Below are 13523 nucleotides of genomic sequence, written 5' to 3' on the forward strand. Positions count from 1 at the left end.
GTAAAACTAGAACTAGCTGAGCGGAAGCTGGGGCTATAACTCAGCTGAGCTCACCCAGCATAAACAAAGGCCTGGGTTTGACCTGCCGCGCCACACACACACACACACACACACACACACACACACACACACACACACACACGGGTCTTAGGCGTGCATGCCTTTCACCTCACTGCTCAGGACGTGGAGGCTGGAGGCTCAGAAGTCAACAGTCATTCTTCACCACATAGTGAGTTCGAGGCTAGCCTGGGATACATGAGACCCTGTTTCAAAAGAGAGGAGGGGGAGAAGAGGGAAAAAAAAGGAGCAGTTTAGAGAGTCCTCAGGGGGTGAAAGGTTAAGCAAGGGAAGCATCCACACTGTGAAATCCACACAAGAAGAAGAGCAGATACCAACACACACACACACACACACACACCGGATGCGAAGGCAAGATGCTCTGATAGGACACTTACAGAGTACTTGCCATGACAATGTTTCATAGGTGAGGAATAGAGAAGTCGGGAGTCGGGGACAGTGGGAGGAGGGAGGGGTACAGAGAGTGGCTTGAAAGGACCACAGCTGGTCATGATGGAAGCCTTCCGAACTGACAGGAAGTGAGATTCAGTTGTTGTGTTTGTTTGTTTGTTTGTTTTTGTTTTTTCAAGACAGGGGTTCTGTGTGTAACCTTGACTGTCTTGGACTCGCTTTGTAGACCAGGCTGGCCTCGAACTCAGAGACATTCCTGCCTCTGCCTCCCAAGTGCTGGGATTAAAGGCATGCGCTACCGCCACTACCACCTGGCTCAGAGCACACTCTTATCTCTGGGGGAAATCGGGTTCTTTGCATCATTCTGGATTGCTTCTTAGAACTTTAGGAGGAAAAGAAAAAAAACCTTTTTTTTTTTTCAAGATAAAATATGTAGTCCTGTGGGATGGCTCAGTGGGTAGAGGCATCTGGCAAGCTGAATTAGTTTCTAGGACCTTCTGACTCCTGCAAGTTGTCCTCTGACCTCCACATGCATGTTGCGACCTAAGTATGCACACACACATACCCATACATATAAATAAAGTAAAAGATAAAAGATACAGTCCCAAATTAAATGTGCCAAAACCCACCCTTTTCTCTTCCCGTAACACCCTGCTGCAGGGCGTGGCTGGCAGACCCTGCCCTCTACCTAGGGGCGGGGTTTCTCTCCCAGAGGGCGTGGCTGGCACGCCCTGCCCTCTACCTAGGGGCGAGGTTTGTCTCCCAGAGACTCACTATATAAACCAGACATTTTCCGGTCCACGGCCCTTTTGCCCTTTTGTCCCCTTTGTTGTCCTTGCCCTTGTCCTACCTCCTTGCCCTCTCTCCTGCCCCGACCCCAACACGTGTTCCCCCCCTCCCCCTCCGACGCCACTTCCAATAACCCTCATGTATATATTATAGCTTCATCGCTAATTGGCTGGTTCTGCTTCTTTAATCAAGTACAAGCAGGGCATCAGGACGATACACTGTCCTTCCAGCCGAGGCCCCTGGTGCACCCCTGACTCTTCCCTCACCCCACAGCTTCTTTCCTGCCATTTCTGGCAAATCTAACCTATTCTGCCTCTCAAGGGTTTCTGAAATCCACCCCTCCCATCTCTGCAGTTGCCCAGCCCAGCCCCTCTCTCCCCTCCCTGCTGCCGCTCCCCCCCTCCAATCCATTCCCCAGGAGCCAGGGTGAACTTTATAAAACATACATCAGCTGCTGTGGCTCCCCGATGAAAACCTTTCCTTAGCACCACGCTGATCCCAAGATAAAGTTCAGCAGCTTCATCAAATCAGCGGAGGTCTTTTCTCTAGCTGCTCCCCTATGCCGAACTGCGGGATCACGAGAAAATCTTTTTCTCCCCAGGGTTCGCAAAAGCGCCTTCCACCCCCTGGTCTTTCAGGTTGGATCGGCACGCACCTGCTGTTCTTCCCTCCCTCAGGAATGTTATTTATTTTGGTGCTGGGGACCTTCCAAGGCCAGTGAAGCTACACATATCTAATACACAAATGCATGCTTGTAGTAAACATTTCAGCAGCAATACACCCCACTCTCCTCCAAAAAGGAACGCCGTGACCCTGACCGCTCAGATTCACAGCAACCCTGCTATTTTCTTCACCGAACATAACAGCCTGGGTTTTCACTGTAGTGTTCTTTTTTTGGGTTCTTGTTGTTTTGTGGGGTTTGTTTTGTTTTCTGTAGAATGATATTTATTTTTTATATCCTTGAGATGATCATTTGATTACAACATCCCTCCCTTCCCTTTCCGTCCCTCTAAATTCTCCCATATAACCTCTCCACTTTCCTTCAAATTCATGATCTTAAAAAAATTGTTATTGTATGCATTTAAGTATATGTATATACAAATAGATTCCTAATCGCTTTTTAAAAGTCTCATGGTGCCAAAAGCTAGGCTCAAAGCCATATGTAGCTGAGCCTAACAAACTGCCGATTTTCCTGCGTGTCTCCACTTTCCAACCTCTGGAATTATGGGGCTGAGATTCCTTTGTTTTGTTTTGTGTTTGCTTGTTTTTGTTTCTTTTTTTGTTGTTGGGGTTTTTTGTTTGTTTTGTTTTGTTTTGTAGATAGTTTCCCTATTTAACAGAATCCCTGGCTGTCCTGGACTGGCTTTGTAGACCAAGCTTGACCTCGAACTCACAGAGATCCGCCTGCCTCTGCCTCCTGAGTGCTGGGATTAAAGACGTGGTAACTACCTTCTTTTATTATTCTTTCCCACAATTTTGGGCGGCGGAGGTGGGTGGGAGTGACGAGGAAGGATGAGGACAGCCGAGACTGGCTCAGTGACAACCACTGAAACTGGACCCCTGTAGATTGTAAAAGGCGCTCTATCATTCCATGAAGAGAACTCGACCTCCAAGAAGTTCGGTGGCTGAGATCGAGCGAACTGCAAGCCTGTGCTTCCTTCTGCCGCCGGTCCCTGCCCACAAGTTTCCACTCTGGCTGTTTACTCCACCCTCCACCCGCCTCGGGGACTACTCTGCCCTACTTCAGGCCGGTCTCTAGAGACATCCTTTCTCATTAAACTCCAGCAGGTGCACTTGGTGGAGCTCAGAGCTCGCTTCTTCTGAGGCCTCAGGCCCATCTGCCGCGGTGATCTTGCAAATCACAGGATGGGATCCGATCGGATCGCGACCAGCATGATCCAAGCAGCCACAGGCCGACGTCGGTACAGACTCAGATCGAAGCACTAGGCATGTGCCCTGTGTTTACTGTTTGGGCCTGTGATCTCTCCCAGACTGGGCTGTGCGCACACGGGCCGCCTCATTCCCTGCTCTGGGTTTAGTAGGACTACATCCCAGCCCGAAGCACACAGTGGGTCTCGGGAGAGTTCTCAGTGGTTAGGGTGGCTGGTTGGGCTGTCGGGCAAGCCAGGGCCCTCCCGCAGCGCAGCCTCTCTGGTCCCCGGCCCCCCTGGCTGTTTCCTCCGCGAGCACCCTCCCGCCACAGCGGCCTCCACTGCCGCGCTGTTCCGGTCCCGAGGCCCCCTCCCCGCAGGGCCGGCGCTCCCCGGCTGTTCCCGCCCCCTCCCGCCCCGCGGCTGTTCCGGCCCGGCCGCCCTCCGCCCTCCGCCCCGCGGCCTCCGCGCGCCCTGGGCCCGGCGCTGCGAGGGCGCGGCGGGAGGGGGGCGCCACGCGGAACAGCCGCTGTCCCGGCCCGGCGCGCTCACCCTCCAGGGCCTCGAAGATCGCCTGCGCCATCTTGGAGCTGCCGCCGCCGCCGCCGCTGCCGCCGCCCGGGGAGTGGGAGCGGGGCTACGCAAGCATTGTGGGAACCGCTACATGATCGGGGCCACCAGGGGGCGCCCAGGAGCCGGCGCCGAACCCCCTGCCCCGGAAACACAGCCTTCCCGGCTGCCCTGCTGGAGACCCAGTCACCCCCACCCCGCCACACCCCCCCAGTTCCATTTCTACATCTGGCGCTCGCATACCACCTCCCAGCGCTGACACCGTCCCCGGTTCTGCAACACACAACCCGCTTGTCGCCGCACACGGTAGTCTCCAACTTTGCAACACCAACCCACCTCACTGGGATGACCCGTTTCAAGGACACCCTGCATCCTGTCACGTAGATTGGTGCCTGGTCTTAATCCCTTATGAAATGTTAGGTTCCTGTCCACACACCGCTCGACCATGATTCTCTTAGACCCCGTGTCTGTCACACACCCTGTACCCGTCTCATCCATTCCTAGCCCAAGCACATAGGGATCCACACCCCCCAAATCCATGCCTTCCCCCTTTTTAGTAGTTTATTTTTATTTTATGTGCATCGGTGGTTTGTTTACATGCATGTCTGTGTGAGGGTGTCAGAAGCCCTGGAACTGGAGTTACAGACAGTTGTGAGCTGCTGGGAATTGAGTCCGGGTCCTCTGAAAGAGCAGTCAATGCTCTTAGCCGCTGAGCTCTCTCTCTCCAGCCTGCTCATGTGCGTCCTCATGTCTGTGCGCGCATACACACACAGACGTACACACACCACAACACATGTGTGAAGATCACAGGACAACGTTCAGGAATAGATTCTATCCTTGCATCGTGTGAGACCCTGGTATTGAGCTCAGGCTCTGTAGCAAGTAGCTTTACCTGCTGAGCCATCTCTAAGCCTCGTTTTGTTTATAATCCACAAAGTCCCAATTTGAACCTGCCGGTATAGCCGGGCGTGGTGGCGCACGCCTTTAATCCCAGCACGCACTCGGGAGGCAGAGGCAGGCGATAGCTGTGAGTTCGGGGCCAGCCTGGTCTACAAAGCGAGTCCAGGACTGCCAAGGCTACACAGAGAAACCCTGTCTTAAAAAACCAAAAAAAAAAAAAAAAAAAAAAAAAAGAACCTGGCGGTATACTGATTGGCATGGGGTCATCCGCTAGAACTTTGTCTACCAGGGTCTTCACCCTTAAAGGAAACTGACTTTCTCTCCCAAGGCCGCCCTCAGTGGGATTTGTGAGCTCCGCCCCTAGGCATTCTGGCTGCTCTCCAACCTCGGTCTCCTCTTCTCTTCTGTCTTTCCAACTCCCTCACCCACGACGGTGCCTGAGACTTGGAAGAGGGAAGCCGTAAGGAGACAGAGGCCCCACTGTGACTGAGCATTCTACTGAACTTTCGAGGTTGTGAGTTTCTGGGTTAACTGCCATCCACTGCACAAAGAAAGCTCTGTGCTGATGACTGGGAGCTGCGCTAGTGTGTGGGTAGAGAGGTAAGATTTTTAGAGGGTAGTTTGAGATGCTGGACACTGAAATGTTTAAAACACGTGACTGCAATGTATAATACGGACTTTACTGGGCAACAAGGACGAGCTGGAAGAAGCTCACATAGGAAAAGGGGGACCAGAGAGATGTTATCCGTGGCAGACAGCGTCCATGACTAAAGCCATGCTGTCCTAAGACTGCACCGCCATAGACTTAACTCCAAATGGCCTTCCTTGTTTTACCACAAATACCTTCTTTTTAAGTCTCAGACAGAGGAATAATTAACACAAATCACAATTTTTTCACTTTCTTCACTAAACTCTAAAAGTTAAAAAAAATAAATGTACCAGCTGGGAGATGATGGTGCACACCTGTAATCCCAGCACTCGGGAGGCAGAGGCAGATGGATCTCTGTGAGTTCGAGGCCAGCCTGGTCTACAAAGTGAGTCCAGGACAGCCAAGGCTAACGTAGAAAGACCCTATCTCAAAAAACAAAAAACAAAACAAAACAAAAACCTCTAAAATATAAATAAACAAATAAAAATAAATAAATAATAAATGTACCAAGCTGGGCGCGGTGGCGCACACCTTTAATCCGAGCACTTGGGAGGTAGAGGCAAGAGGATCTCTGAGTTCTAGGCCAGCCTGGTCTACAGAATGTGTTCCAGAACAGCCAGGGCTACATAGAGGAAACCCTGTCCTGGGGGGGGGGGGAATTTTTTTTTGTCTTTGTGTAGTTATAATCCAGCAGGAAAGATGGGCCATACACAAGGAAGTAAACGAAGGATCAAGGAAAAGACAGAGGCGTCATGACTGAAAATCACTTTTGTTCTGGTACAAATAGAAGCTACGTTAGTCAGGGCAGTTGGTCAGGAAGACCCTACCTGAGAAGGCAGATAACCTAAAAAGTGCAATGAAGTCAGCTTTTTGAAAAGTAATCAGGGAAGGCGGAGAGACTAGGTGAAAATTAAAGGCTAAGGGCAGGGGTGGGGCTCAAAGCGGATCATCTGCCTGGCATTCACTGTCTGCAGCCCCAGCCTCTTCTAGCCCTACATACTCAGGGCCGAGAATTTTACAAGAGGGCTGGCGAGATGGCTCAGAGGTTAAGAGCACTGGCTGCCCTTCCAGAGGTCCTGAGTTCAATTCCCAGCAACCACATGGTGGCTCACAGCCATCTGTAATGAGATCTGGTGCCCTCTTCTGGTGTCCAGAAACACAGGCAGGCAGAACATTGTATACATAATAAATAAAATAAAATAAAATAAAATAAAAGAATTTTACAAGAGTTTAGGTTTTGCCATGCGGTGGTGGCGCATACCTTTAATCCCAGCACTCGGGAGACAGAGGAAAGTGGATCTCTGTGAGTTTGAGGCCAGCCTGGTCTACAGAGTGAGTCCAGGACAGCCAGGACTACACAGCGAGACCCTGTTTTGAAAAACAAACAAACAAAAAAAGCTTAAGTTTCATTCTGAGAGTGACAAGACAGTGAACGGCTCCAGGGACATGAGGCAACACAGCCATGGTGGCTGTCTAGCACCTCTCTCCGTGGAGGGGGACACTCATGCCTACTCTGCTATTCTCTCTCCCTAAATGGCGATTTTCCTGTCTTCCCTGCAACAGTAGGAACCTGCTCTCTTGCCTCTCCTGAGAAATGGTCCATGGTCTCCCAGGGCAGGACAAGAACCCTGCCCTGCCCTTGTAAATTCCCACAGTACCACCTGACACCACCTCCAATTGGGTAACCATTTCCTGCTATTGACAGGTATGTCTTTTTTAACAGGGGCGGGGGCAGAGGTGGGTGGGTGCTACATCCATTCTGGTTAGATCCAGAGGCCACCAAGGCAATGCTTGACAGTGGCCCGCTGGATGGGGGGTGGGGGTGGGGGACAAATCAGGAAGCCTTCAGGGATGCAAAGCCCGAACACAGACAGCTTCCCTCAGAGTGCCTCCTCCACAGACCTTCCACCCTTTCCCACTGTCTCTTCCTCTATCACAATCTTTATCAGTCCCATGTCCTAGTCCCTCCGGGCTACCTGGTTGGCACTGAGCTCCTGAAGCAACTAATGTAGTAATTCCAGGCACAGGGCCAACCAGGGAAAAGGAAAAGACCTACACGCCTCTGATGACCAACTTGACAGTGCGCGCGCTCCAGTGACCCCCAGAATGTGACGGAAACTTAAAACCTAGATCCCAGGTTAAGGCAGAAAGTGAGCTCATGAGAAGCAGTGAGGCATCCTTAGTAGGAGGTGGCGAGGCATGGCAGAACTGTGTATGCCCCTTCATTCCCTGCCTGCCCCCTCCCCCCACCCCTAACCCCTTACCACCACCACCCTGCCCCCCCCCCATGGTACCCTGAGGCCCTAGACCCAGTAGTCAGAATGTTTCTATATATGAAGGCTGGGGATTTAGTCTCTTGGCAGGCAGGAAGCTCCAGGTGGACTCTCAGCACTGCATACATAAATGGTCATGGTGATGGTGTACTTGTCATTTTAACACTAGGGAGGTGGAGGCAGGGGAATCCTAACTTCAAGTCAGTCTCAGCTACAGAGCTGGTTTGAGGGCGGCCTGAGATAAATAACACCTTTTTTTTGTTTGTTTTTTGTTTTTTCAAGACACGGTTTCTCTGTTATCTTGACTGTCCTGGACTCACTTTGTAGACCAGGCTGGCCTTGAACTCACAGCGATCCGCCTGCCTCTGCCTCTGCCTCCCAAGTGCTGGCATTAAAGGCGTGTGCCACCACGCCCAGTGATAAATAACATCTTGATTGGAGCAGGGGGTAGGGAGGCTCACATGATGTTTCACCACGTGAAGAAGGCACTTGCGAGCCGGGTGTGGTGGCGCATGCCTTTAATCCCAGCACTCGGGAGGCAGAGGCAGGCGGATCGCTACACAAAGAAACCCTGTTTCAAAAAACAGAAAGAAAAAAAAAAAACAACCAACAAAACAAAGACAGCTCAGTGAGCAAAGGTGTCTGTCACCAAGCCTGAGGACTGAAGTCCAATTCCCTGAACCCATGTGGTGGAAGAGAGAACTGACTCTTAGAAGTTGTCCTCTGACTTCCAGAGGCATTTTGCTGGTACCCATATATGTATCTTGCTCATGAATAGACAAATATAAATATTAAAATGTTTTTTTTGGAAACAGCGTCTCTTTATGTAGTTCTGGCTGGCCTGGAACTCAAACTCACAGATTCACCTCCTTCTCTGTCTCCCCAGTGCTGAGATGAAAGTTATATAGCACAATTAGTTAAGAATCTATTTCTTGGGCCTGGAGAGATGGCTCAGAGGTTAAAGGTACTGACTGTTCCTCCAGAGGTCCTGAGTTCAATTCCCAACAACCACATGGTGGCTCCCAACTATCTATAATGTGATCTTCTGGCCTGCGGGTGTACGTGTAGACAGAGCACTGTATATGTAATAAAAAAATAAATAATTCTCTAAAAAAAAAAAAGAATCTATTTCTTGAGCTGGGCATATGGCGCATACTTTTAATCCCAGCACTGGGGAGACAGAGGCAGGCGGATCACTGAGAGTTCGAGGCCAGCTGGTCTACAAAGTGAGTCCACGACAGCCAAGGCTACACATAGAAACCCTGTCTTGGAAAAAACCAAACAAAACAAAAAGATTCTATTTTTTAAAAAAGATGGGGTGAGCCGGGCGTGGTGGCACATGACTTTAATCCCAGCACTTGGGAGGGGGGGGGCAGGCAGATCGCTGTGAGTTTGAGGCCAGCCTGGTCTACAAAGCGAGTCCAAGACAGCTAAGACTACACAGAGAAACCTTGTCTCAAAAAAAAAAAAAAAAAAAAAAAAGAATGAGATTGGTAACAAAGTATTTTAAGGTCTGTGGGTGTTAGTTTTGGAGGCCAGGCATTCAGCCCTGAGCTTGACACTTGGCACTATAGGCACAAAGGCATTCAGGAAACTAGTACATGGTATTCTACAGACGCAAACGTAGTAAATTATATATTTCTGGTCAAAAGTAAAGAAACAGATATGCCCTGAGGAACTCAGAGTTGTGTAAAATGAAAATGGGTCACTAGGTAATAAATCTTTTTATTGTGGCAACGTCTTTTGCCTCCAGCACCAAGGGAGACTTGGAAAGGTAGAAACTTACTCATCACCCTAAGGAAGGGCTTAGCAAACGATAGTATACAGGAAGGACCTGCCAAACCAAATTGTTTCCAAATACCTGCTCCCAATGATAGGCCACATGTCACAACTCAGGGACTGCTTCTCTATGTGTAATTGCAGGTGACATTTCTAATAGCTTTTCTTAGTTCTTTTGCAAATTAAAGGAGGAAGGGGAGAGGGGGGTCCCTGAAGCCAAAAGTGCATGTGCTCTTCTTCAGGTTGTTTTGAGACAAGGTCTCACTCTGTAGCCTTGGCTAGCCTGGAGATCTTCCTCAGGGCCGGCAGGTTGAGGGCGTGCACCATGTCACCACACCCTGATAGACAAGCACTTTTTTTTTCTTTTCGAGACAGGGTTTCTCTGTGTGGCCTTAGCTGTCCTGGACTCACTTTGTAGACCAGGCTGGCCTCGAACTCACAGAGATCCGCCTGCCTCTGCCTCCCGAGTGCTGGGATTAAAGGCGTGCCCCACCATAGCTGCGTTTAGAGAAGCACTTTTACTTGGGTTCTGGGGATCCCTACTTAGGCCCTCAGGCTGGCAAGGCAAACACTATCACCTTAGCCAACTCTCTGCCGCTAAATCTGATGTCTGCAAGGGTATGGGGTCATCAGTTATCTGTCGTTCATAGGTTGAGAGGTCTTCCTTATTTTTTTATATTGAAGATATTTTGGGGGCCTGAAGAAGGGCTATAGCTCAGCAGTTAAGATCACGCCTTTAATCCCAGCACGCGGGAGGCAGAGGCAGGTGGATCTCTGTGAGTTCGAGGCCAGCCTGGTCTACAAAGTGAGTCCAGGACAGCCAAGGCTACATAGAGAAATCCTGTCTTGAAAAACCAAAAACCAAAAACCAAAACAAAACAAAAGATCACGTACTGCTGCTCTTGCAGAGGACCTGGTTCTCAGTACCCAGGTTGGGAGGTTCACAAATGACTCCGGCATCCCTGATCACTAACACTCAAATACACACACACACACACACACACACACACACACACACACACACACACACTTAACAACAGTAAAAATAAATAAAATAAATAAGCTGGGTGTGGTGGGAAATCCCCTGCTTGAGTGGGATAGCCCAGGCTAGACTCAAATCCATGATTCTTCTTCCTCTGCCTCAGCAAGACTGAGATTACAGATGTGCACCACTGCAGTTGGCATAGCTCAAGATTTCTTGACATACTAAGCCTTTCTCCCTCGGATGCAAAAATTACATCATCAACTACACTTTCCAAGAAAGAGCCTTAAAAAAAGAATTCCCAGCCTGGCGGTGGTGACGCATGCCTTTAACCCTAGCATTTGGGAGGCTGAGGCAGGTAGATCTCTATGAGTTTGAGGCCAGCCTGGTCTACAAAGTGAGTCCTGGACAGCCAGGACTACAAAAGAAACCCTGCTTCAAAAAATAAAATAAAATAAAATAAAATCCCATAGAACTATTATAATATGTTTTTGTTTTAATCTCAGGTGTGGGATATGGGGTTGCTTCACGGCAGCTGCCTATGATTTGTCCTGTGCTCTAGCAGAGGCACGGTTTTCAGGGGTCTCTTTTTCTCTCATTTCTAGTGTAAGGGGATTGAAAGGGAAAAACAAAAGGGTTGGAGAAGGCTGGAAGAAGAACCCACAACACAGAAACTGGCAGTTACACTTTTCCTTTTCTTTCAGTTGTGTTGATCTCTGAAGCAGCCTTTTCTGGTTCCTTAGTGCAGATGGGTTAAGACACTGAAATCTGTCTGTCTTTCTGTCTTCCTTTTTTGGTCTTCCGAGACAGGGATTCTCTGTGTAGCCTTGGCTGTCCCGGACTCGCCTTGTAGACCAGGCTGGCTCTAACTCCTCGAGATCCACCTGCCTCTGCCTCCTGAATGTTGGGATTACAGGCGAGCAGCACTGCACCCCATTTATACAATGGTTTCTGTCACATTAGCCTAGGAGGTGAATTTCGTTGTTGTTGTTGTTGTTACAGGGGGAGACCTCAGCTTGACGTGCTCTAAGGGTCTGCTTAGAGTCTATTCTAAGTCTCCTCATTTTGAACAGGCCCTGGAGTTTCACTCATATTGAAATAGGTTGAGTGTTCATCAAGGCTCTCATGTCATCAGCGGCTTTGGTGTTCCGGGGGTTGAGTAGCTCTCAGTTTTCACTCAGTAACTGGTCTGGACATTCTTCACAGTTTTAAGCATCTCTGCTAATAAGTGGATTATATAAGTAGACATACTGGGCATATTAGCTATTTACTAATAGAAATGCCTGAAGCTTTACCCATGCTAGGACTATAGTGGCCAGTGGTCTTGACGTGTGGGCCTTGGACATAAAAGTGTCAGGAGTGACACAGTACTGTATGGGTCTCAATCTTCATCAGGTGTCGCAGGTCTTGACAGAACTTAATATGCAGACAGTGGTCAGAGCTTGGCTAGATTCCTTTCTGCCGTTCTTTCTTGCGTTCATGTCAGGGTCTTGTTCTCGTGTGAATTCTGCATGGCTGTGAGCATATGTTTCATGCACCCTCTGCCTTCCACACCATTTGAGCATATCGTTGGTCCACACCCTTCATATCAATAATGGCAAAGGCCAAGCAAGCTCTGCCTTTCATCAAAGTTGGTGCTGAGTAGTGGAAAAATGTGGCGGAACTTCTCAGAAATCACTGGAGACTTGGTCCCCAACTAAAAGTCATCCATTCTCAACACAAAGGAAGGCAGCAGGGGTGTGTAGGTCTCCTGTGGAGGAGGAGGGGACATTTCTACAACAATGTGGCTATTTGTATATATATACAATGTGTATATGTGTATGTGCATTTGTAAACGTGGTTGCGCTCGTCCTGGGAGCATGTGCGCATGTGTGCATACGTGTATGGAGGCCAGAGGTCAACCTCTGGTGTCATTTCTCAGGCGCTGTCTACTTTGTCATTTTGAGATGGGTTTTCTCACAGAGACTAGAGACCTACTTACCAATCAAGGTTGGTTGGCTGTCTGGCGAGCTCCAGGGATCTGTCTGTCTCTGCCTCCCGGGCACTGGGATGACAAACTCACCCACCCTCACCCCAGGTTTTTCTGTGGGTTCTGAGGACTGAATTCAGGTCCTTCTGCTTGGACAGCAAGCACTTTACTGACTGGGCTCTCTCTGCAGCCTTTCCCCATCCTTTTGAGACAGGGTCTCATGTATCTGAAGTTGGCCTCCAACTCATCACCTTGAGCTACCTGAGTTACTTCCCTCATCTTGAGATGCTACCAAATCTCACTGATGAGGTGCAGGGCGGCAAGCTGGGGCTTCATATTCTAGCAACTGAGCTAGAGCCCTAACCTCAAGATACTATTTTATTTGAGAGAGAGAGAGAGAGAGAGAGAGAGAGAGAGAGAGAGAGAAAGAGAGAGAGAGATATCTCCAGTTTTGGTAATGCAATAGGTTGAACACAGTTCACATCCTTTACCAGCCTCAGATGCTGTTGTCTGATAGTAGCCCAGGCAATAACACAGGTAGATATCACCTGTCCCAAGTACCATGGAACAACCTTCCAAATTAGAGCCACCACTCAACGTGTGATTGTTACCCAATGACTTTTATGCACAGTAACATCGTAGGTAAATGTCACTCATCAATGTTCTGGCAGTGATAATTTAATATCTTACTGCTTCAGGAAACGTGCTGGGTGCGGGAGTTATAGCAGAAAATGAGACAAACAAGCTTTCTGGCCCCCAAGAAACTAACAGTCCACGTGAGGAGGAACAATTACAAAGGGCAAAGGGTTTAATAGAGAAAAACAAACAAACAAAACAAACAAACAAACAACAGCACAACACGAACAACGGAGAAGTGGGCCTAATAAGTCAGAGAGAGCAGACCAACAGTGCGCGGTATATCCTGCGGGGCTTTCCTGATTAGCTGCTGCCTGAGCCAACACCTGAATGCTGACAGGAAGTCAGTCGTAGGAAGTACATGCGCAATGAATTTCACAAGGGCAACCCCGGCTGCAACTCCTTTGATGCAGCAGGGTTCCTGGCGTACTTAAGGAACGGAGAGAAGGGAGAATGTGCGACAAAGGCAAGGGCAGGCAATCACACAAATAAATCTGCTCCTGGGGGCCCTGGGAAAGAGTTCGTCTTTTAAAAATAAGTAGAAGACAGGTATGAAGGCACAGGCCTGCCATCCCAGCACGTGGGAGGCAGAGGCAAAGGGAATCAGAGTTCAAGGCCAGCCTGGGCTACAAGCGAT

At 49.3% G+C, this 13523-nt stretch overlaps 1 protein-coding gene across 3 annotated transcripts in view; it reads right to left on the reverse strand.

The window, feature by feature from the left end:
- Nucleotides 1–3807, reverse strand: part of ZNF341 (zinc finger protein 341) — a 39419-nt gene extending 35612 nt beyond the window's left edge. Inside the window, exon 1 of one of the 3 annotated variants that reach the window (XM_084775761.1) lies at nt 3681–3807. In XM_084775761.1, the coding sequence (XP_084631887.1) occupies nt 3681–3711 (31 nt within the window). In that variant the 5' untranslated portion in view covers nt 3712–3807. Of the gene's footprint in view, nt 1–1703; nt 1935–2706; nt 3407–3680 lie in introns of those variants that run through there. The other 2 variants (XM_084775760.1, XM_084775762.1) reach the window with 2 other exon arrangements.
- Between the last annotated feature and the right edge of the window lie 9716 nt (nt 3808–13523).

Source organism: Acomys minous (genome assembly GCF_964271855.1).
Source record: "Acomys minous genome assembly, chromosome: 3".
Classification (NCBI taxonomy): Eukaryota; Metazoa; Chordata; class Mammalia; order Rodentia; family Muridae; genus Acomys; species Acomys minous.